Source organism: Sturnus vulgaris, chromosome 4 (assembly GCF_052056855.1).
Source record: "Sturnus vulgaris isolate bStuVul1 chromosome 4, bStuVul1.hap1, whole genome shotgun sequence".
Classification (NCBI taxonomy): Eukaryota; Metazoa; Chordata; class Aves; order Passeriformes; family Sturnidae; genus Sturnus; species Sturnus vulgaris.
Window position 1 is genome coordinate 70,168,195 of NC_142246.1, and position 25,624 is coordinate 70,193,818.

Here is a 25,624-nt window from a genome sequence, read left to right on the forward strand (position 1 = left end):
CTATTTTCACTAACATACAGCTGCTTTATTGGAACAAAATGCAAAACATCTCTCACTCCGTTTACGAGAAGGGAGAGTTTCTGTACCCCCAAAAAATCCCAGGCTGCACGTCTCTGGATCAATGACTAGTGTTACTACAGTCCGCTGTGGAAAAGCTCAGCCCCAGCCAAAGGCTCAGGGCCCATCTCCAACATATTTGCAGAGGCCCTGTAAGGAAAATCCTTCACGAGGCCCCCGAGTGACAGTGCACTGAAGCTGCTGTGCCAGCTCCCACTACCCGTCCCCCCGCACCTCTGTGCCCACAGGAAAGCACAAAGCAGCGATTTTTCACTCTCACAGAGTAGTAGGTCAGCCCCAGAGGAAATAAGCACCAGAAATGCAAGGAAGTTCACAAAACAGAGGGGAGAAGTAAGACTCAACAACATTTCGCTCAATGCAACACCCTACAGCCGAATTCCCACTCCGCCATCCTCTGTGGCTGAAGTTGGCCATTCCTTCATGCTCGGGGGCAACATCTATTCCTACCCAGGTGTCCAAGCAAAACACAAGGAGTCAGATGTGCCTGCTCCACACCTAACACGACAAACCCTCCCAAACCCAGGGGCTGGCTCAAAGCTGCACATGCATTTACAAACACACATATATTAACACCCTCCTTCTGGCATTTCCTGCCTGCTGGATCAGACCCAAACCCCAGCCTGGTGATGCCTACTATAACTTTCTCTAAGACTTACAAATATCTTTGTGTCCCTCTGTCCCACATCAGTCTCTGACAGTTTCTGATATCTCTTTCTCAAAGGCACAATTGGCAATTTAATACCTTCTGCGATTTGGTAAGTGCTGACATACGAGACATCCCCAAGTCTTCAGACTGCGAACAAGAGAACAATTTGCCCACTTTCATATGCTCACGGTAAAACTGAGCCACTGCCAGAGTTACTGATGCACACACTGCCTAAAACCTGGAACACGTGAGGCAGGAAGAGGAGAAACAGAGAGGAGAAACAGCTTAGCAGGAGAGGTGGGTTGTTAATAAACCAAACCATCAGAATTGCAACAAAAACAATCAAGCCAATGGAGTGTCACAGCGAGAAACAGTGAGTCACGCTCCCATACAAAGGCACATTTCTTTGCTTTTGCATGACAACATTCTAAGTGTATCTTTTTCCTTTATGCCAGCCAGAGGCATAAAACCACTCGCAGACAGACCCAAGGTCTCCAAAATGTAAACATCTACAACAAAAATACACACTCCTGAAACACAAACACTTCAGGAAGTTCCGGTTACACTTAAGAGTAATCCAAGGCTTAAAGCAGAACAGTAACTTGTGTAACTGTTTAAGCATCCACCCGCTATTCTAATCAACCACATTAACATGGATATTCTCAGATTTTAAAAGTTTTCACCTTTTAAAGTAGTACAGGTACTGAATACAATGGAAATTATTTCTCTCTTCAAGTTCTCCACCTATTCTAATTTATATTTTCACCTCAATTCCTTACAAATACCCAGCTCTACCTAACATGCACCTGTGGCAATCCTCCCCACGAAACACTGATTACCAAATACACAGCATTGTCTGGTGCTCCCTATAAATTTCATATAAAAGACAATAAAGTCATCCTGCAGAACAACAATTTCAGAATAGTGTGACATCCAACACTTCTGGCACCAGTGTGGCACTGTGCTCCTTGCCTGTGAGCCCACATGCACAACATACACAGCCACAATTCTCCACTTCTCACAGATTGCAAAACCTGGGTGATCAAACCTAATCAAGCCCTTCAAAAGTAAAAATGCCATGCAAAACAAGTCCAAAGTTTGTGGATTCAGCTTACAATGCACGACTTGGACATTTTATGCTGCCTAGGAAAGTGAACAGCGATTGCTTCACATTACTAAAAGATTTCATACGCCAGAAACTCCGAAGCAAACCATCATCTTAAACCCTTCTAAATGCCTTCTGCCACACTGTTTGTTGACTCCTTTGCATTGCAGAGCTGATGCATCTTTGGAAGTCAAGAAGGCAAACAGAAAAAATTCCTAACTTTACCAGAGAAGAACTTCATTCGTTTTTGGGTACAGGTAATAAAGCTTGTCTCCAAATTACCATTATTTTCACCCCATATTCTTGATTTAGAAAAATGTTTCAGGGTTTTCTTATCAAAAGAATAATGCATGCCTGTTCACATGCAGTTTTTTTAGGACTGTTCCCAAAGGGCTTTTCTCAGCAAGGGTAAGGTATCCCCCACGTTGCTTTCATCTGCCTTTGCTTCATTTAGTATTGACTGAAGTAAATCACATAATAACCACTTTTGGGTGTTCAACTTCAGAACAAAGCTAGTGCAACTGTTCAGCCAACACAGCTGTGTCAGAAGGCACGTAGAGAACTTGCAGAAATTCAGCTTTATATTTACTGTGCATTCACTCATCTCCTTGTAACTATGACCTGTTTTTTACTTGCAGCAAAACAAACACATAAAACCAGGGACAACCCAAGGCAAACACGGGAACAGCATTGCAGAGGACAGAAAAGGTAAAATGTGCAATTTTTAGAAGGTATTTTGTAGTCTTCCTCTTCCAGGTACACACAGCTACTCAGTAGTACACAGAATTTCAGGGCTGTGACTGATGTTGGAGCAGTAATACATGAGATGAAAGGCAAAGAGCACTGCCAGAGCAGTGGTGAGACACTGCCAACCCATAGGCTCAATAAGGTTCAGTGTCACAGCTGGAAAGGAAAAGCTGGATTTTAGAAATGCCAAGAAGAATCAGTAAACTGGATTTCAGAGAATCTGGAGCACACTGGTGAAAGAGGAACTTTGTCAGGCACCCAGGGTCCAGAGAGATGGCACAGCAGACAGGGGCAGGAAGCAGGAACAACCCCCTACACAGGAGCTCCTGAATTGAGTTGCCTTTTAAAGCTGATTGCTCTTAACCTGGCCAAAAGGTTGAGACAGCAACTATGCTGGGTCTGTACTTCCCAGTACCAATCTCCAGTACCAATGAAACTGAACTGATCACTGAGATTTTAATAAATATTTTTGCAAAAAAAAAAAAATTAAAAAATTTAAAGCCATATACATGCATACACAGTATTGCACTGGTGCCAGCTCAGCTCCTTTACTGCAAGGACAGTGCAAATGCCACAATAAACTTGCAGTCTTACTTTATCCTCCTATTTCATCCCCTTCCATCAAGCTGTGTAACCACCCTGTGCTGACCTTTACAATAAAGCATCTACAGGGGAACCGCACGAGCTGCAGTGAAGGACAACAGCTGTCAATCACCCAGCACAGTAATTAATCCCTCTTCACAAAAAGGCTCTAATTTGCTTTTGAATGCAGCCCTGCTTGAGTAAAGAGTTTTCTTTGTAAGAAACCAAATTCCTTAACTGAAAATATAATACACTGTGAATATTTGGGTAACACTCCTCGCTTTTATTCTGAGTACATTTGAACCATACTAAGAAGGGATGTAAGCACTTTCCTGACAACAGAGAGACCTTGGAATCTGCAGCTTGGAAGAACGTACTTGACTCCCTGCTGCTTCAGCCTGACCATCGCTAGTGCCCATGTCCTGGTTTAGATTTATGTGATGGTTTCAATGTCCACACTGCTCCAGACATCTCCAGCAAGAGGGTGTTCCTGCAGTACACCAGCTACAGGCACTGGCCATCACACTGTCTCACCTTACACCACAGCAAAGCAGCAGCCAGGCACCCCACTCCTAACAGAATATCACACTGACAATACTGATCCATGGGATAGCCTGATCGCTGGATCACCTCACCACTACTGGTACTTGCTCTAGCACAGGTAAGTGCTCTGGAAGAGGCTACTGCTTGAAGCTGTAAAGCAAGCAGAAGGTTAGGACTGAAATAAATAACGCCTGGCAACACAGTTCTGTGCACCTCTTTAGCTTTGAGGAATTCCTGCATTTCTAAGGACATGAGCATTGTACATTTTTTTCCTCCATTTTCCTGAATGAACAACATTGCTGTCAGTAAAACATCCATGGTAAGTCTATAAACATCTCTAAAACCACAAAATTAATCCTTCCTATTTTCCTTCACTCACCATACACAGATGAGTGACCACAAGCACGTTCAGCTGTTCATCCCAACTGCTCTGTTACAGGTGGTGAAATCCGAGGAACTGAATCCACGTACTATTTCCCAGGAACTGCTCAGCCCAACAAGTCTGTGCAGCAGGATTCCCTAAGTGACTTCTACACAAAGGTGACAGCCCCTACATGGCCCTTGGTGGCTGCTTCTCCACACTAGTACATGCTCCTGGTTTTGTAGCTCACAGGTACCAGCGGGTCCTGTGGAGTAACTGCACACAACCACTGCACAGTGTGGTTCCCTACACTCAGGAATGTCGGTCTCTCCATTGGTCTTTCCAGAGTTGTGAGAGTCTATGAACATTCTTTGTACCACAGTCCCAAAATTACTATTCTAACCTGAAATGTTACATAGGTGACAATTGCACAGACTGTCTTCATGATCTTCAAGACATTCATCTGGGAAGACACTGTATCCTGTCCTGCATTTTAACAGACGAGATGGTTCAGGACATGGCATCACAGGACAGGCAGTGACAATCAGCTGCCACAGGAGAGGGGCACTCCGTGTCCCTCCACTCCACACTCCCAGCCTTGCACTCCTACAGCCTCTATCGCACCAGCTCTGGCACTTTTCATAGCATCTCAGTGATGGATATGTGGTGAAAAAATTAAGACTGCAAGATTTTTTTCCCCCAGTACCAAGAAATGCCAAGAAAAGATACCAAAAAATTGATTCTAGTCTCCAGAGGTGCTACAGACCTTCCCCCAAGCACCGATCGAATAACTGCAGTAACTGCACACTTGAGTATGTTATGGACCTCCTTTAACACCAAAAATAACCCCAAAGCTAAACCCTCACAGAATGGCACAGTGTCTGGGGATATGGGTTCAGTTTGCATCAGGCATCATGGGCCAGCCTCAGAGCAGAAAGGAAAGAACCAAGAAACAGACTGCAAATATTTTCAAGCTGTATCACAGCTGACATCTCTTTCCTTGCTCTTACAAAACACCACCATGCAGGATTCCACAGCCATGGCTAGCAGGATTTTGTGAACTGCATATTCCAGGAATCCTAATGATTGTGGTTTTATGAGATCTGCTGAAATCCTGTCAGAAGGTAACAGACAAACCACTGAGCTCTGTAGCACAAGAGCAGAATTTCACCACACTGCCACTGCACACGGCCATGGAGTCTGAGGCCCTACTTTGCCCTTGCCCAGCACCCTCAGTTTCCTTCTCCTTTGAATCACTCGGTCAATGTGGCTTCAAGCTCTGAAAGTCAAGGGTGAGTGACAGGCTCACCCAGGGTCACTCCAGCAGCACTGCACCATGACAGGTCCTGCAGGACCACCTCCACCCAACTGTGCAGACATCATCTCATTTGTATTCTCGGCCGATCCTATCGAGCTCCAGTCAAAATCCAGCCCTACCCTGAACAAACAAAAAACTACGTAAGATAATAACCCTAAAATGCCACCAGCACTCCAGAGAGGCGCCCTTTTAATATTTTTATTGACACGTCTGGAGGCAGCAGAAGAGGCAGACAGGCAAAACAGTTGACCTGCATATTGTCACCAAACACTACTGAAAACGATAAAGGATGAGAGAGCTGCTTTATTTTGAAACACAGTCTTAAACAGGTGCCAACAAAAGCCAAGGCTACCAATGTTAAGGCTTTAAAAAATCAGGCCGTAAACATTTCAGATATCACCTGGTATAGATATTTAATTTACAGATGTCAGACACTTATGTATGTTGTTCAGCAACAGTAACTTGAGCATTCTCTGGGCGGCATTGCGTCTGGTTTTGTTTTATTACATAATTGCACTAAACACTGTCACCAACAGTCAAAAGCACCATTAATTCCAGGGCTGTGAACCAGTTCAGTACAATCCATCACCTCTCAAGTATCCAGGAACAGATGGCCAGTGATCCCAAGGCAACGCTCCCAAGAGTACTAGGAACCATTATGATCAAATAATTATTTATTAGAACTGCCTGCCTTATCTGTAATCCAGGGAACTGGGGAAATCTTACAGAAACAAAGTGTCACTGAAAAGACTATGATATAAAATTCAAGTTGAGTTACTAACATAATTTACTTTCTTTAGAATGCTTTTAAATATGACCCCACTACAGATAAGCTTTTTCTTAGAATCAGCTGTACAAATTTCAAGCATTTATGAAACAAATGAAAACCAACAGCAGCCACCTGATGTCACAATATGTTATCTGTATTTGTAATTTCCAGCTCTGGGAGTGCAGTGGCTAACAGGAGTTGGATTAACATTTTCCTGCAAACCAGACTGTGTACGTACCTAAAAGCACTCCTGATCTCCTAAGTGAGACAGTTTAAGGGATAAATCCTGCCCTCTAGTGTACCTGTGGGTGGTGGTGCCCTTGGAACCTTCCCCACTTCCAAACTGGGCAGAAAACAGATGGGAGGGATAGGACAGGGCACTGCCCACTGGAGACATCTCATGTTGCCTTGGTCCACTTTTGGAGTGTACCAGCTACTGGATCACAGAGCTCCGGGGTGGGCAAGACTCACTAGGAACGGGCATAGAGGATTAGCAGACACAGCGAGAGATGAGAAGGCATCCTCCCCTGAGCAGGAACGTGATGGTATTTCTATGACAAAAGAAGGAAGCATATTCCCAACTTTTTCACACAGGGGATCTCTGCTACCTCATTTCCTAAAGGCAGCTACATCCAGGAGCCAGGAGGCATTTCTGTGCTATGCCACAAAGTACTTGGCAAAGCAGTTAAGGTCTGTGCAACAGATCAAAAGTAATGCAAAAAGAGTCTGTTTCCAGAAGCACTTGGGTAGAAGCAATGTATTTGAACATTTAGGGGCACTTTTTTTTTTTAAACGAGTCACCCCTCACTTAGTGCTAAGATTTGGAACAGATCTTGCCCTGTCAACAACTCCGGCCACGTCTGCGAGACACCAAATGGGAAAGGAGATATTTCAAATCCCAAACAACTTATGCACCTATAAAAGCTAAACACCAGGTCCTGAACCTTCATACAAAAACACTTCCTGACATTTGCTCAACTTGAGGATCACGAGTTTTCTGCCATTGCATGATCAGATTTCCATCGTCTTCACTGAGCTGCTCTAAAAGTCAGTCTATACATAAGCCGAGTCTTTCCAAAACATTTAGAGCGTAACCATTTAAATGTGAGAGAGACAAGTCAAAATCTAAATATTAACAACTATTTACGAAAGGAAACCTGCTTAAGAAATTTTCCTGGACGAGTATTACCTAATTTCACATTTTCTTCAGATATTTATGGAAGAGGAGAGAGGTACTGAGCAGGAAGAAGGTATTTCATACATCTGCAGGGTTGACTGAGCTCACACAGCTGACTCCTTTCCAAGTGAGAGGCTGGAGCCTTGTCACCTCATTAAGGAATGGACAAGAATGGCTCGGGGTGCCTTGGATACTGTCTTGGGTTATGCTCATCATGAAACAAAGCTGCTTTAGAAATTATGGAAATACATAAATGCCAACCATTCCTCACATAGGGAAACTCTGAAAGGAACCAGCTGTGCTACTAGACATGTTCTAAATGTATGGATAAGTGTTCCCTTTCCATTCTCCAGGCTTTTCCCCCTCACCAGCACTGTAGCCTCTTTGAGGGAAACACCTCTGGAGTGTTTCTAGAAGCCTTTCCAAAAACACTGTGTCCTTTGTATGTTTTCCAGGGCATAAATCAACAGTTGTTGATCAACAACAACAAACCAGCCATGTTTTTTATTTTGCTTTAGACAACAAAACTCTCAGAAAGCGCCTTCTGTTTCTTGTTTGTCTGGAAGTACCTCTTGAAGGGAAAACACTGCGGACAGAGTCCCCAGAGTGTGTCCAAAGGGGCACTTCACTGGAGTCACAGCAGCGCACGCGTCAGATGTGGCAATAATGGCCGTGGAAGACGCCCTGTCCTGGGTTTCAGCCGTGTGAATCATATGATCCCAACCCTCCAGCACGCAAGACGTCAACTTCCATTCTTAATTTCATTAACAACACAATTATGGATAAATGAAGGTGAGTGGGGTGAGTGTAAAACCATGCCATGACATAAAGCAGATGTGTATTTCGAATAGAGGCAGGAGAAGGGGAGCTAAAAAGGTCACGGATCATGGAACTTGGTTTATACTATTAAAACTTTGGTCTGAAACGTAAGGAGACAGTAACTTGCCTTCCAAAATAAGAACTTCCTTTAAAAGTAAGAAGGATGATGTGCTACTGAAATGTTATTTTGTATAATTAATTCCTAAGAATAGCAGCAACCACAAGCATCTCTACTAACTGGCCTTTAATTATTTCTAAACCAAATTGTGCAGACATTTCTTTTCTCAAAGCCACCTTACAAAAACTTTTGCTTAACTAAGGAAACCACCCTGAATTATTCGAGGTGTATATTTTCATTGCTAATTTAATTTTTAAAGTCCTCTCACATTGTCCAAGATTTATTGCCCTCTGCCATGCCAGGAATACCACGAGATTTCACAGGGCAGCACTCACCAGGTCAGAGTTGAGCAGAGTCGTGTGGAATGACGTATTTACAGCAAGGATGCTAAGGATGTGAACCATGCAATGCCCCAGCAATGAGCCTTGCTGATGCTTCAAGCACTGATTATTCTCTGCTTCTCAGAACTAAGGCTCTTCCAGGAAAAAAAAAAAAAAAAAAGGAAGAAAAAGCAACAAGCCAAGAGCTGTCTTATAATGAGAAAAGGAGAGAATTCACTACTAGGAAAGCACAAGACGTCAGTTAAAAATTTTAGTATTGATAAGGCTCAACAGAAAGAAAAACATTTGATGGACTCAAAAATGAAAAACTAGTATTAGTTTTCCTGAGAGAATAATAAAAAAGGGAAGAGGGGAAGAAATTACTATGGGGGAGCTCTACGATGAAAAAGGCAGTGATAAATACCACCAGCCTTGCCCAGCCAGGTGAGCACACAACACACACACACTACCTGTACTTTTCAAAAGCAAAGGTAGGGAATGAGGCAAGAACCCAACAGCCACGGCAGCGTCTTGGACTCAGCTTCAGCCTTGTACATCTCCCACCCTACATCACCTCCCTTTGCAGCAGATCTCCAGCACATTTCCAGAGCTACTTCTACAGTGAGGTGACATGTCTAACTAATGAGATTTATTTCCTTCAAGGATTCCTGTAACAGGATTTCTTTGGAATTGTTGGGTAAAACTAATCGTTTTGCAAAAGGTGAATGCCCAAAGTGGAAAGTAATATTAAGAATCTTTGGTCTGTCTCTTCACTTTCATTCGTCCTAATCCCTGAGTTTAGCCCGGTCCCTCACCCATCACTCAAGGCACAGGTGCAAAGCAGATGAAGAATCCCAGTAAAGGATTTCACCTGCTGCTCATTCCAAGTGCCTGCAGGCAAGCCCTGCACACACCGCACAGTAACAAATTCCCTCCAACCAGGAATTGCACTGGGACCATCTGACAGCTACGCAGCAACTCCCTGTACCTGCGCTGGAGGAAACGCCTCACAGGCGCATCAAACACACCACTGCATCCACACAACCTCCACGCTGAGCACTTCCAAAATACTCTGAGCTCTGCAAAAGGCATTTTGTTTGTGGGACAAAAAGCAACCTGTGTTGGTAACAGCAACCTGCCACACGCTCCCTGCAAGCCTGTGATCACTCAGCCCATGGGCTTTGTTCCCAGCCCAGGAGCCCTTCTGTCCCTTCAAAAGATCAGGTATTGGGAGGGACAACTCCTGCAGCTACTGGAATCCATAGATTTGATCTGTATCTAAACCACCATTAATTAAGTTTTAACAAAACAAACAAAAACAATGCAACATGTAACATTTTAAACCAAGAAAGTGTTCTGACAGCTGTTTGTTATAAACCCTGCTTCCTTGGCCAGATTTACCCCTCTGCTCCTAAGAGTACCTGTGTGCCAAAAGTGCTCCTATTCATGAGCACCCACCCGCACTGGGAAAAAGAATAACCTCCTCTCTACCCTGATGTATCCAACGAATTCGCCGTCGTGTAAAGCCGTCAAGTGCCACTAGACCCCTGTAAGAACCACGCAAACAAACTCGAGACCCCTTCAAGCCCATAACCAAATCTCTGTGCACCTGACGAGCTCTGTAGGCAGCAGGTTGAGCGCGGAGCCGCCAGCGAGGCTTTGCCCCGGAACATCCCGCGGGTGCCGGTGCGGGACCACCAGCTACGGGACGTGGGTACGAATTAACTCGGTATGAATTAACTCCGTCTGTGTAGTCGCGGTTACTCGCATAGGAACATTCGGCACATTGACGGGCGCTTTCCAAGCACGGCTCGCTGCCGAAGCTTCGGCAGGGCGGGACGGCCGAGGCGCGGCTCCTCTCGCAGCCCCGCTGCCCGGGCGAGGAGCCGCCCGCCCTCCCCGGTGCCGCCCGCGGTGGTCCCGGGACACACTCACTGTGCGGGTCGCTCTTCTCGCGGACGCCGTCCACCTTCCCGTCGGGGTTGATGCGCAGGAAGAAGCCGCCGTTCTTGCAGTACAGGCGCTTGGGGTCCTTGAAATGCCCCGGGGGAAAGGCGCCGCTGCCGCCGTCGTCGGGCAGCGTGGCGATGCCCCCCGCCGCCGCCATGCGCCGGGCCCCGGCGGCACCGCGCCGCGCCGGGCCCCCACCGCCCCCCGCCGCCAGCGCCGGGCGGCCTCGGCCCCTGCCCCGGCCGTCCAGCCTCGCCTCGCCTCGCAAGCCCCGAGCCCCGCCGAGCTCCCGACTCGTCCCGTCCCGGCCGGTCCGCGGGAGCTGCGCAACAGTGCTGCAGGATCGGGAAAGCGGGAAGCAAGACAGGCGGCAGAGCCCAGCACGCCGGGGACGGGCTCCCCGCCGGCACCGGGCTGCCCCCGCCGCGCCCCGCCCCCGACCGCCCCCGCGCCGCGCCGGGGGCCGCTCCCTGCGCCGGCACAGCCGGGCCGGCCATCTCGGGGGACAGGGCAGGGGCGGCAGCGGGTCCCCGAGCCGAGGAACCCCGGCCTGCAGAGCGGGGCTCTGTCCGGCTGAGCATCACCGCCGGCAGCGCTGGAAACGGGATGCGGCGAACATCGGTCGGACATCTTTTCCTCTGGCCTTATAAGAAACGTAACTGGAGAGTTATTTTAGACCAGAAGTTGTGTGGCCTCTGCACCATACTAAACTGTTTAAATCACAATATGATGAAACGTGTTTAAAATAAATCCGTGAAAACCGTTTTGTTCCATTGCATTCACCACAAACCAGTTCTCTTCCCGTCCAACAAACTGATAGCAAAAGGTAACAGGTGAAAATTCTGGCACAGACCTTCCCCCTCTAATAAAACAAATGTACACAGAGTTTATAAAGTGTAGTGACCCATCAAATGCAATTTGTGCCAGAGAGTGACAACAAAACAGGATGAAAAGGTTTGTTTCCCAAAACATGCTTTGCGGCCCTGATCTCCTGTTTAACAGCAGGCTGGCTGCTCAAGCCTTGAGCTTGGGAAGCTCTCTGGCTTCAAAGGCAGCCCAAGCAGCCCTGGACAGTCCCAAGCGGGACTGCAAACACGGGGCTTTTCACAGGAACAACCCACAGGAACAGCCAACGCCAAGGCAGACACAGCGTCCAGCTCACGCAGTTTGCAGTATTCACTTTGCTAGCAAGTACGTCAAGGATATTTTGTTGCCGCTTCCCAGCTCTGACCTCTGGCAAGCCATAAATTTTAGTTCTTTACCAGAATCAGAGACAATTACTCTGTGTCCCACACCCTCATGAAGAAGGGAGCAGGCAGAGCAGGGCCCGGCTCAGGCACAGGTTCAGCCCGGTCAGCTGCTCTCCCTCAGTGCCACAAGCACAGCCCAGGGGGAGGCACCTGCTGCCAAATGGGCATTGCAGCTCCGTGAGCATTCCCCCCTTCCCTAGGCTCCCCAGCCACCCATCCACTTCAAACACTCTCTGCTACTTCTCATGGAAATTCCACCTCATCACTGTCCAGAGAGTCCTGGACAGTGACAGCCAACAGTGAAGACCCTCCTTGTTTCCTCTTGCTCCTCCTCTGCAACAGAAACTCCATTCAGGGCATTTTGTGTCCTTGCACTATGGAGCTCTCCAAAGTCCTTGTGTCTTCCTTGGAAGGCAGATGAAGGGAAGATGAAGCTGAATTCAAGTAGATGAAGGGGTGAAAATGTCATTTTTTAAACTCAAATAAGTTCTTTAGAAAACGAAAAAGCGATCTCAAAATGCTTAAAATCAAATAAACTTTTCTAAAGACTAAACATCCATGGTTCCATTCAGCCATTCTTGGAACTCTACATTCCCTGCACACACGGGGAGCCCTCACAGCTCTCAGCTGGATGCCCTGGCCCAGAGCTGCAGAGTAGGCACTGCACTTTACCAGGGTCCTGGTACTTCTCAGAGTCTTTGGAGCCCTGATCTCCATGAAGGGGCTCAGCCCAGTGGTGGCAGGGTGGGTATGGCAACCAGCTTAAATTCCTTATCAAATGATCCTTTTGAAAACCTGTAAAATCCAGTTCACCAATGCAATTGTGAGGCTTGAGAACTCTTTAGAAGCTTGTCACTGGGAATTATGTATGTGGGGCCTACAACTAAAAGGTAACAGAGATAAAATGGAAGTCCTATTCCCTAAGCAATCTACACTCACTTCAAGAACTGCCAACTTTCTATATTTTTAATGTATTTTCCATTCTCTTCTTCAAATGGAAAACACGCCTGGTTTTATTTTCTCCACTCTACTTTGTTCTGCAGTCCAACCTCTTAATATGGTCATTAATACTACTCTTAAACATTGACTAAAGCAATTCTGGCAGTAGCATTTTCCTTTCTTGTGGCTTCTTCCACCACCCTTTCTCAACTCAGATCTTCCACACAATTACACCCATACAGCTGCTCCCCCTCCACCCAGTTCATCAATTATCCAACTGTTCACAGGCCTTTTCTTGGCCTGTGTAAGTGTGACACTCCATGTAACAACAGTGCCTTAAACCCAACCTTCCTGCTACTTCAGAAGAACCTCTTAGACACCTTTTCTCCAACCTGTTCCATTTATCTGAACTGCTGCCATTCTCTGTCCTGCACTGTTTTGTAACCAGCTACAATTTTTAATAGAATCACAGAACATCTCAAGCTGGAAGCAACCCGTAAGGATCATCTGAGTCCAATTCCCTGCTGTCACAGGAATGCCTTACCTCTTACAGAGAAAAAACTGTTTTATTCAGTGCTGCTCTCACACACAGAGGTAATAAAAACACAAGGTATTCATCTGCATCAGTATATAATTCTTACATTTCTAGAGACTCTCAGTAAGAACATCTGGGAAAAAGCTCCAAAGTAAACATAATTCAAACCTAAATTATATTATTAGTATGTTTACAGGAAAACCCTGAAAAATCCAAGAGTAATTTTTGAGATATTTTAAATTAAGAGTAAAAAACTCCATCAGGTCCATCCATCAGTTTTTGGTTTTTAATCCAAGGGGCAGCAACTCTCCCAGCTTTCCAGCAGTTACTACTACAAATCCTGCCATATAATGAGCCCAGGAAATGTCAATCCCCTTTCACAAAAGCTGCTTTTAAAGGGGTTTCAGCCATATGTCCTTGACGGTTTACCAGGATGACATCTCCCGTTTGCTCACACAGGAATAATGAAAATAGTGTTTGAAAAGCATCCTAAATTAATCTGCAGAAGACCTGATTTACTATAGAATTAAAATCAAACAAACTAACAAAAAGGCCCTCACTTTTGAAAAGCAATTAGAACTACAGAAAAGCAAAGACAGCCAGGATCACTTGGGCTCATCCATCTTCCCACCATGAGGACACCTCAGCAGGTGGTTTGGGTCACTGTGGTGGCAGGGAACGCTCCCAGCTGCTGGAAATGGAACATCAGCCCAGGCCTCCACTCCACCACAGAGCTTCTCCACTCCCTGAGGCTCCTGGCTTCCCAATCTTTCTCATATCCAAAAAACAATTAGCCAAAAAGAGATGGATAAGCTGTGTCCCTTCTGAAGCTGTTCCTGTGTTGTCTAGTGCTCAGCTAACAGTGGAAAAATCACCCATGTCCTTTCTCCAGCACATGTTGACACCAAAGATCTCCCACAAATTCTCACACACTAACTTATCACAGAAAATGTCAAAAACATGAAGTACATTAACTGCTTGAGTTTAAATATGAGAGGAAGATTTCCTTTCTTCAAAGCCCGAGCATGAGTTTCTAAATTCAGTAGCAATTTCTTCCTCAGACCTTTTAGTTTTTTCACCATCAAGAGCTGATATTTATATTCTGGATCAATATTTATATGTTTGGTCAAGAGCTTAAGCACGTGCTGCACCTGCCTTATATGATGGAAGCAAACAGCCACAAATCTGGTTATAACTGAAATTTCCTTCTAAATATTAGTTACTATAGAAAGCAGCTTCAGTTTTTGCCCACCTACTTTTGTAGGTGCAGTTTATTAGGTGAAGTTTCTCTGCTTGAAATATATATGGACATTAAGTACCTGGGAAAGTCTACTTGCATGGTCAGTCTTTTAAAAACATCTGTAACAGAAGTGCAGCTTTTCATTTACCTTGCTGAAGACTTTAAGACCCTTCATCAATATCTCTTTTAAACAAAAGCTTATTTCTTCCCTCCTCATTTTTTTCTTTTTCTGGTGCAGACAGCACAAAGACATTACATCAACAATAGAAAGAAAAATCTCCTCCCTATTTCAAACCTCTTACAGTCTCCATTTCAGTTCAAAGGAGTACTTTATTCCTCTAAAGCACCAGTGGACATTTGTTTATGTCTTTCTAAACAGAATTTTCTCAATATATGCTAATCTGAGAATGCCACAGATGGCCAAAACTTTGTTTTGGGTTGTCTTTACAAATGTTGGAAACACAACAGCCCAGCACAGCTGAAGATAAGAGAGCAAACAATCCAGCAAGGCCTAAATTGGAAGTAAATCAAATTTTCTGTGGTCCAGAATGATTGCATTTGGAAAAAGATCTGAACTGTCTAGAAGCACTGGCAGCTGTTGCAGGTCTAAGAGATGGAGTAGTGACCTCAGCTTATGAGAAATGAGAAGTAATGTCCTAAGTACAAATATTTATGGGGGTTAGAGTTCAGAATTAGCAAAATCACCCCTCTCCTTTTCTCTAACGTACATAAACACATACACACACCCTCTCTCTCTGTATCCACATCACATAGGGTAATACATCTAAATTAGCAAAATTACTTCAGGCTAAGAAAAGAAACAATTTCAGTATAAAGATTGATGATATACAGTAACAACAAAAACATATTCAAAAATATTCTGCAATCAAACATCATGAACTCAGACAATTTCAGTTAATATTAGATTGCAAAGAAATCCGTATTTGTTGAGAGATTCCTTAATGGGAACAATCATAAAATCACATATCTTTCTCACAGCATTGCACTATAATCATAAGATCATGATTTAGGTACTTATCTCTCCTGATCCCATGTCACTGGAAGGGTGGCAGAAAGTGTCCCAAAGTAACTTGGCCCCTGCTCAGGACTCAAAACACATATTTTGTATTGCTACAGTGTATTGCTTTTGCACTGGAAGTGCTTGGACACATGTTCAGAGATTAGAGGGAGATGCTTTTCCCTGGGTTTGGGGGCAAAATCAGTGCTTGTGGGGCAGATACAGCCAGTGCCTGCCTATTCAAAATCCATTATCCTATTTGATCAGAGCACACAGAGACTGTGAGGAAACACATCTTCACATAAACACTGAACAGTTAAGGTTGGAAAGCACCTCTGCACATCTGGTCCAACCCCTGCTCAAGCAGGGCTGCTTGCTACAAGTCTGCCTGCAATAATTTTAACTCTAAATATTTCCATATCAATTACAAACCCCTCACAAGTAAAAAATGTCTCTTTCACTGTCTCTCTCCTAGCAAGTGATCATGAAATAGTGAGAGTTTTGTATAGGTTTGTATTTATCCTCTTTTTAATTAGATTCTTACACAGGTCATAGAATTCATAACTTCCACATGGGCTAATTTTGGAGAATGTTACATTATTCACAGGACTGCATCTGGAAATATAAATATAGGTGGAAGTGAGGAAAATGCTCTCTCCATTCACTGGTATGTTATAGTACAAGGCCAAAGTAACCTCGGAGGAATAGAGCAAAGACAGACTATTCCCAAGGAACAGCAGTTACCACATCATGCAGCAGCTTTCATCATGTCACACTGAAGGGCAAGGAGAGATGAGATCAGCTGGACATTACCAAGAAAAAAAATCATTTTACTACATCATTAATTTAATTTCTACCACTTGCACAACCAAAATCTTGCTCTGCGTCATTTCTGTAGGATGTATTAGCTGGCAGGTAGAAAACAGCAAGAATAAAGAAACAGCCCCAAACCCCTCTGTCTTGGTAACAATCTGTGCTGATAGTATTCCAGAAGGAATGTCACAACTCCCCGTTTGTTTTCTCTTTGTTTCAGGACTGTTTCCATGGATCCCCAAACCTAGGCCCCACTGAAGGGTTCCCCAGAGCCTAACACCCTGCAGCAGCAGGTCACAGACCAAGCATCACATGCAGAACACAAACAAGAGTTCCAGTGGCACAGTGAACGTGTGAAGCCTTTGCAAAGACACTTCCCTGTTCAAGGTATCGGCACAGCATTTGAGAAGGAGAGACAAGCCCTGGAATGCCTTTGGAAGTGCAAAGAAATGATGTGGTCCCTTGTGCTGCGTTAGCTTTTACTTCTAGGGAGGGAGAACTCTCCCAAATGAGCCTGAGGCAGCGTTCAGTGCTGGGGTGGATGCAGTTATTGCTCCACCACACCCCAATGCATCCATCCATGCAGTGACCAGCTTGGGACAAACACGTTCTGCAATGCCCCCCTTTCTCAGCTAGGAAGCCATCCCTATACGTCTTTAAGTTCACCATGACTGCATCTCCCACGATATCTGAAGTTACAAGTACTGTAAGTGCAACTGAAGCCAGCTGGCTCTTGTGAAATCTTGTTTGTTCCTTGGAGAGACCAGAGCTAAGCGCAGCTCTTCCTGGTGGTTAAAGAACTGTAATTCGCTGTCCACATGCCAAAATGGAATCTGTTATCTGCCAGAAAATGACTTTCCCAACACTGCCCAGGCTATTATCTCAAAGCTGACCTGCAGTCATTAACTTCCAAGCATCTGGGAGGTTAAATTGCTCAGTGTTTTGTTTCCTTTTATGCAAAAACAATACTCATTACATAAAGATCACTATTTTAATTTATATCCTTTTCTTCCTCAGGAAACAATAGAGAATGAATGCCTGCATAAACCACATTGTTACACCCTCATTACTTTTATCAAGTGCAATCTTGATTGATTTTCTCTGTAAAAGCTGCATTACCTGCTCCAAGAGCCCCCAGCAAGTGCTAAAGAGGAAGCTCATTCTTACATTAATGAGGCCAGCTACTGACCTCTGCCTTGTTCAATTGCTGAACTCATACAGCCGTGAATTCCAGCCATCAAGTACTTCACGTGGGAAGACTTTTCTAGGGAAAAACCAGCTGTGCCTTAAAAAGAATGCTGAAGGTACAAACCCCAAGCAACAGGGACTTAAGAGTGAAAAGCAAGAGTTACAAGTGTCGTTACCAGTCTGAATGTTTGCTCTGAAACCTTTGTGGGCTGTTCATGTTGTTGATCGAAAACTCACAAATTCCCTACCCATCCCCTGTGGGGGGTGTCAGCTGACACTGGAGACAAAGCTGGGCCCACTGGCTTTGCCACAGGCCACAGTGACTCTGTGTCCCAAAGAGTGAGAGGCTGTCCCCTGTGGCAGGTTGTCCCCTGTGTAGGAGTCCATGTGTGCACGTTATCAGGGGATGACAGTGTCTTCTGACAGCAGATGAAGGGAAAGGCTGTGTAATGCCAGACCCAGGAGTGAGAACCAGGAGGACACTGAAATAGGCACAGACTCATCTTCCTTTCTCTTGGCTGCCCCACCCTCCACCCCCAGCCTGTCTGGTCTCCTCATCCTTTGTCCCCACCCTGTTCTTTTCCCTTCCCCTGCTGTCAGGCACAGGTTCCTGGCCTGTTTCTAAATCTTTCCCCAGCTCCTCATGCCAAGCTCTGTCCTCTGGACTACTTTTCCTTTGTATCTCACTATGGCTCCTAGCCATGTGCTCCAGAGCTGTGTTTCCTTTCCCCAATGCTGCTTAATCCCTCCTTTCTTGAGGTTCAAAGCCCATGTCCTCCTTCCTCAGCCATCCTTGTAACCCTATAGCTTATTTTTTCCATGGGCTCCTTCATTTTTCCTTTCCCCTAGGACTTCCCCATCTCATGGTAGTTCCTAGCTCCCCATTTCACTCCCTGGCAGGGTGCAGTCTCCCTGAGTCCCATCAGACTGCCCATCACCTGCCTACCACAAAACTCAAGTTACAAAACTCTCCAGTCTTCTTCAAAGAAGGTACCATGGCATCAATTATCTCAGCGAGTGCAACCAATCCCACATCATCTAGGAGTGTTTCACTGCAGGGAAAAATAACAAAAATATATGTGCCAAACTTTATTGCTGTAAGTATTGAGGGCTCTCGTTCTGACTAATTGCATGCCTTGAGTCATTGCACCACAGCCAACAAGTACCCTGGAAAAACAACAAAAAACTCAGCAAGCAAACAATGCTAGAAGCCTTCCCCTCAAAGACCAGAAAGTCAAAGTTTTTGCAATTAATGATATTAATGAATTAACTGAAATCCAGGTGGCTAGATTTTTAGTGCATATGTTTGCATACACATATGATACATGCAAAGATGGAGAGAACTCAGAAGTGTGCTCTGAAGTTAATTTTGTAAAATTCACCCTGGCCGAGACGAATGCTGGATTTTAGCTGTTATTTCCATTCACAATTGAATTGCAATTTTTCAGACAGATTAATCTCAGAGTTTTCATATTAAGATGACAGCTGTTTATGAATCAATTTATGGGCTTTGTCATCTAATGATTCATTTGTTTTAAAATGACCGAGCTAATATTGATGATTCCTTTCACTGGAAATGGAAGTTACACATCCCATTTTACATCAGTTGCTCCTAGTCTGAAGTTGAGTTTTCCTTTGATTGCTTCCTTGCCCATTGTTGGGTTTGCCACTGTTGTGGCTGACGTGCACACAGAGACAAGGAGAGTCACTCTGAGCTATTGGCTGCTCTCCTGACATCAGTGTGTGGGTGCACAGCCAGGGTTAGTCACTCAGCCCAGCTGTGTGGGCCTGCAGGGAGCGCCGTGTCCTCGGTCACATCAGGGAGCTGTGCCGGGGGATGGGATCCCGGGGGAGCTGCAGCCTGCCAGAGCCCGGCTCCCGGGGCTCAGCTCCTGCTGCAGCTCCCTGGGTGTCCGCACACGGCCGGGAGGGCGCTGCCAAGGCGGGCCATGGAGCAGACGCTGCTGGCCAAGCCCTGCTTGTATTAAGTAGCGCTTGTACAGCTCAGAGCCAACATCCTTCCTTGTTTTTACCGATGTAAAAAAAAAAAAAAAAAATTGCTCTGGGATGATTTGAAGACAGGCAAGAAGAGAGTGATGAAGCATTCCTTTAAGGTTTTTACTTCCCATTGTCTTCCCTGGCCCGCTGAGGCTACCATGATGCTGTCCCTCAAAGCATCAGGGAGGTGGGGACACCATGCAAGGGTGGATGCACGGTTATCAGGGGTCTCAATCCCCAGGCAGAGTATGGAAGGAAGAGCAGCATGTGCAAGGATACACCCCCAGGCTATCTCGCCTACTTGGTTAGAATTTGTGGTAACATTACTTTTTACTCACACCCTTCAAATAGCACCTCTCCCTGACTTTGGCAGCCATCTCCAGATGGTATTTTTAGTGCACACAGATATCATATGAAGGTATTGAAATATTTTTACCTACAGCACTTGTGTGTTCCCAAGAAAAGCGTCCAAGAGCCTTTATGGCCCTGCATCAAATGACTTCACCTCGTGCTGAACAATTCCTGTAAATTTCACTAACAGGTCTCCAGTCACAACCCCCCCCAACACAGACACTGTAAGGTGACACCAGTGCCATGCCAACTACTTCACTTTTATTAAGGATATTTGTAGAGGTGACTTTCAAGGATAATTATTTGTTCCAACTTCCTTCTGAGTATGGTACCAAGTAGCCCATCATTAGTTCATTAGTTGCTGAAGTATCATTCTCCTTTCTTCCTTAAAAACTGCTTGCTGATATTTGGACTTTTTTTCCTTAAACTATTTAGCTATTTATTTTCAGGTTAAAAATATGACCTCATGCACAAATTTATTATTGAGAAGAGTTATTTTTATGGAACACTGGGTTTTTTCCTAGTGGCCAGTTTCACCACAGAGACATGGATGAGAATAAATACCTTTCCCAGCTGTGGCTGTGGAATGGAGAACAGAATGGAGCAGCAAAAATCTGTGATCTTTAGCAAACCAAGGTTTCAGAAATTCTGAAGGGGAAGAACCTGAGTACAACCTGAGTACAGCCCAAAGAATTTACTTAGGGAAGTAAAAACAAAAAAGGCCTTCCTTTAAGTGTTTTTTTCTTTTCTATAAGCACTAGAGCCAATCCCCTTCCTACTTTTCTCCATCTACATTGTGTGCTCTTCTCTGGTTTTTTTCATGGTCCATAAAGGCAAATAGATGAGACAGTTATAAATATCATAGCAAAACTCAAGAGCTCAGGGAAGGAGAGTAGGAAGAAATGGCAAGTGCAATAAAAGGAATGAGTTACTGCCAATGCATTTTTAATCCAGAGCCTATAACAAAAGTTAGGTTAATCATCTAATAAACCTGTGATTTTAATAAACCAATTAGTTCAGCTATTATTCTGAACCAACCTGATTCCACGTTTAGTGCAGCCTGGCCAGTGCCACTCGACTGCCAGACACCCACAGTGTTTCAGGAGTCAACTGGACTTATTTGGGAGCTCTGAAACTTTTTTCAAGCTTAGGGGATGACTACAATTAAAATCCTATCACTGGTGTTGTCAGCTTGATGAGAAACCTTTCCTGTAATTCTTCATTACTCACCGTCAATACCCTGAGCATAAGCTTCTAGAGAATTCAATGTTTTAGGGTATCCCTTTGTTGCCTGCCATTTTCAGCAGTTGATTCCTGGACATCTCCTATGCTCTCCAAATTAAGCACAATAAAGCATCTCAGCACTTTGGAGTCAGTTCAGGCCTCGATCCAAATCCCTTAAAAATCTATTAGACTCTTTGAAATGATGATGGCAGCCATTGTTTTTAAGACATTTGAGCTCCTAGCCAGCTCTCACTAGAAGTCCTGGCTCCATGCATCACATGTGTGAAACTGCCTGGGTCTAGGACATGCAGCAAAAACAACAGAGTAAAAATGTGACAGAAATAATGATGAAGTGATTTGTGTAAAAAAGAGTGAAAAGCATAATTTGTAAATTTATCCAACTTTTTTTTTACACAACTGTACTTAGCAGATGGAAGTAATTTTTCTGAAAAAAGGAAGGAAAAGAGGCCCCTGAAAATTGTGAAGGGGTATGCAAATGCTTTTTGGCTGCCACATGCCCAAGACACAACACCAAATTCCTAGAAAAACGCTGCAGCTTGTGTATTGCTGTATCCTGTGTCAGGAGACAACAGAGGTGAACAGGTTTGGTTGTTGGGAGGAGTGAAGCAAGGTACCTTTGTTCTTCCACTCACCGACAAAATAGATCAGCACTGAGCAGTCTTTATTCTTATTGCAGTTTCTTTACATGAGCTTTGTGTACTACCTTCAAAAAAAGAGCTTAGCTTATATTATGATGTTTGGATTACTCCTTCAGGGGATAACTGAAAACACAACTACATTACCTCTCAGACACGAGTCTTTTTTCCAGGATAGTTACATGCAAAAAAAGCAAATCATAAGCATTGTAAGCAATGGGATGAAAAGACTGGAACTGTGTGCAATTATCATAGGAGACTGGATGGAACTGGCCAGAATCCAGGTGTGGTACAAATGAGCATAAACAAAGGAGTTGCATTTGCTTACCTCCTCTCTGAATCCATCTATTGATTTTAGCATATGAAAAGCAGTGGTACTGGGAGCAATTTAGCTGTAATTCCTGCTCTGTTGTATGGAGCTGAACTCTCATTCATTTCAACCTGCAAAAGATGGAGAGCAGAATGTTTAAGAAATTCAAAGCAGAACATTACAAAGTACAGGCAGAGCCTAGAGGTCTGATCCCAACCACTTTTAAAAGAAAACACAAATATTATTAAGATGTTTGCTATGAAACTTGAGTGGAATCAGGACTGAGTGGAATAAGGATTAAGCCACAAGAGAAAAATCACATGTAGTAAAGTAACACTGCACTGTTCCAAGTAGTGTAAGAAAAATGTACTGGAGTGTGCTTCTGGTGTTATAAGACAGGCAAACCAAAACTTTTTGGATAAAACTCCTTACAAATTTGCAGGAATATGAAGCTGCATTCAGAATAAGCACTGCTCAGTGGAGGGTGACACACAGCAAACAAGTGACGTTCCTGGTGAAATGCACTTTCACTGGAATGTGTTTTCTGATTTTCACATCAATCTATTCAAACTAGGAATGACTCCATCTTCACTGGCCATTAAGTACAATCTCACAACATTACTTTTTGTTAATTATCAAGGGAAATAATTTGTCAGAAATGCTTGTAGACACAGCACCTGCTGCTAGCTCTTTCCCAGGAAGCAGCTGCCAGTAGGGTAAAGATACAGCCCCAACAGCTCATTTTTATCTCCCTTTGTTGCACAATTCCCCTTGTTGATCTTCAACTCCCAGCTGTTAAGAGAAAGGAGAGATTTTTGACTGCAGGAACTGCAGCCACAGCCCATGGTAAGCAGAAGTGAGCAAAAGTCAATTTTGGTACACCCAACTCCCTCCCCACGACAGACAGACCTCATTTTTTCAGATGAGACACATCCCCGTCACACCACTAAACAAAAAATAATTTTTTTTAAGTGCATGACACAATGGAGGAAAGAGGTTAGTGCCGAGGGTAAATTCCAAATGGTTGGGATGTTTTCCTAGACTGTCTCTTACGTAACCCCCAAAATTCAGCCTCCCAGCAGCCTGCTGGGAGCAGAGGGGAGTGGGCAGAGAGCTCATTGACAATACCAGGCACATGTGCACATACACACACAGCCACCACACACGAGGCAATGAGAATTAGCTAGTCCACTCCAAATGTCAGCCAATTTATGTAATATCCTTTTACTCAGCATTTCTTATTCACTGGAGGGGGAAGAATCTCAATAATTTTGTCAGCAGGCTCTGGAGGATTGAAAATGGGATAAGTCACTTGGATTGATAGTGTCTTTCCAGTCAGTGCTGCTGTTGTCTGCTTGACAGTCTGTACACCAATTAAATAACCAGTGAGCAAGCAGGTATTCACTTCATAAGAACCACCAATGGGGCTTGGTTTTAATGAGTTCTAATTGTTATTAACAGCAGCTGTCATTTTAAGTTGACTAAGCACAACAGCTCTGGGCTGCTGCTGTTCATCTTTATCCCATGAGGCACAGAAGGCTTATTGCAGAAAGCACTTTGTCCAGGGAATGGTTTCTCAGGTGGTGGAAAGCCAGGAAGCAAGGACCAGATGACAGCAGCGCTGAGACTTCCTGATTTAACACACCTAGGACATGAGGGAAGAGCTGAAAAATGGAAGTATGGAGATTAACAGACTGGATATAAATAATGGCAATTATTTCCCCAGACAACCTCTCTGTTAAAGAAATACACTGGTGGTAATTGCAATCAGAAACAGGAGCTTTTGTGACGAGAGCAAAGCTTACAATGCATATCAAACAGAATTCTGAAATTAAATCATCTCCCTTCAGAGATACTGAAAAATCTAAGAAAAAATTAAGGTGGAAGTTCCAAAACCAAGTAAAGAAATTCACAATGAAATAAATACATGGTTTCTATTTCTACAACAGTATCATAAGGCAAAAACATAATATTGGATCAGCAAGCAAAGAAGCTTGAATTTTCACATTTATTGCAGTTCTTGTGTTTATCAAGGACGTCTTCATGGGTTTCAAATATCCAAAGGAAACTGATGAACTTTCCCTTAAAAGCTTTGCTCCTCTTCAAAGCAGAACATTCAGTTTTTCCCATTGCAAACATATTAATAACTGAGTCTTTATTTAGAATTATATATATATATATAAGGTGGAGGATTTTTCTTTTGGTTTAAATTAGGAAGGTTCCAAAAAACTGTGTTGTGTTTGGTGTAATATTTTGTGCCTGACAGGTCAAACCATTTTCTTGCAGCTATTTTAACTTCCCTGGGAAATTACTTTGTTTATTCAGTCTCAGGATCAATCTGATCTTCATGGAGAAATTTTATTCTGGAGATTTTTGTTTCACTACAGTCATCTTCAGTTCTTAGGAATCTTTCTGGTTTTGATGGAAAGATCTATGTAAAATACAGATCTAACCTCTAAAACACTTTTCTGTGAAAGGCAGGGAATCCCTTGGAAAAAGGAGTCTGGTTTAAATGACAAAATTGTTCAGCAATAATTTTAAATACTGTGTCATCATCCATTTCATTTATTTACAGAATTCTTCTACTGGCTTTTCTTTTTCAAGGACTAAAGTTTCCATTTGTTCCTCTTGCAAATATAGCAGTAAACCATAACATAAGTTGTCATTACAAATACTTTGATGACTTTGCTGAAAACACTTTTACCTCAAGCATGCCCCAGGAGCCATCAGATCCAGTCTGGCTGAAACCAGCAAAATGTTCCTTTAGATAAAAGCAAGAAATGAGAACATATTGGAGACTGTGTTCCAGCTAAGTGTAAAATGATTATGTCTCAACATATCCTTGTCAATGGCCCTTTATTTAAATGAAGCTGTTGATATGAGCTGAAAAAGCCATCTCCTGCAACAAAAGGCACATTTCTAAATGCCATGAATACAGAATGGCATTACCTGCCATTATGTCAGAGCTCTAAAAAACACAGCAAGCTCCACTCTTGCTCTAAATCCTCCTCAACTCAGTCTCTTGACTGAAACATGGATTTGAGCAATGTCCTCTCCAAAATACCCCACCTGTGGAGGGGCATGCTGACCCCACGGACCCTGCAGTTTGCAGGAGGATAGGTGGTAATTTCTAGAACTGAGATTAATATGATCCTCTACCACAAAGAAAGAAGCAGAATGGATTTTTATTTTCAATTTGGAATTTGTTTAAGAGATGTTTAATTTGTAATTATATCATGCTGGCTGAATGCTTAGTTATGTTGTGGCACTCTTCCCAGAGATCCTCGTGGATGCAGCTTTTAACAATTTCTTTGTGTTTCACAGATGGTCTGTATTTGCCTTTTGCTTTATTTATTATTTTTTTTAAGAACACTAATCGCAAGATTTAAAAATGAAAACAAAGAGCAATAATGACAGTGGAACAGTTTTAGGCTTCAAGTGGTTACTTGTTTCCAGAATTTCTTGTGGAACTGAGCTGCTTCACATTACTGCACAGGCTGCAATATAACATTGATCTTGAATTATGGTTTGAAATTTCAGCCATATGTAATTAATGCCTTCAGAATTAT

General features: G+C 43.8%; 1 protein-coding gene and 1 long non-coding RNA gene across 4 annotated transcripts in view; one reads left to right on the forward strand and one right to left on the reverse strand.

Moving 5' to 3' along the window:
• The window catches only part of FGF2 (fibroblast growth factor 2), a 45,991-nt gene that overhangs the window by 11,902 nt on the left and 8,465 nt on the right, over nucleotides 1-25,624 (reverse strand). The window contains exons 1-2 of one of the 3 annotated variants that reach the window (XM_088164192.1): nucleotides 22,733-24,128; nucleotides 22,074-22,186 (exon numbers count right to left, since the gene is read on the reverse strand). In XM_088164192.1, the coding sequence (XP_088020318.1) occupies nucleotides 22,074-22,176 (103 nt within the window). In that variant the 5' untranslated portion in view covers nucleotides 22,177-22,186; nucleotides 22,733-24,128. Of the gene's footprint in view, nucleotides 1-10,518; nucleotides 10,691-22,073; nucleotides 22,187-22,732; nucleotides 24,129-25,624 lie in introns of those variants that run through there. The other 2 variants (XM_088164193.1, XM_014886632.2) reach the window with 2 other exon arrangements.
• LOC148224085 (uncharacterized) lies at nucleotides 1,282-10,287 on the forward strand. The gene is made up of 3 exons (XR_015803445.1): nucleotides 1,282-2,086; nucleotides 2,468-2,537; nucleotides 4,141-10,287. It is a non-coding gene; the product is annotated as an uncharacterized LOC148224085 (long non-coding RNA).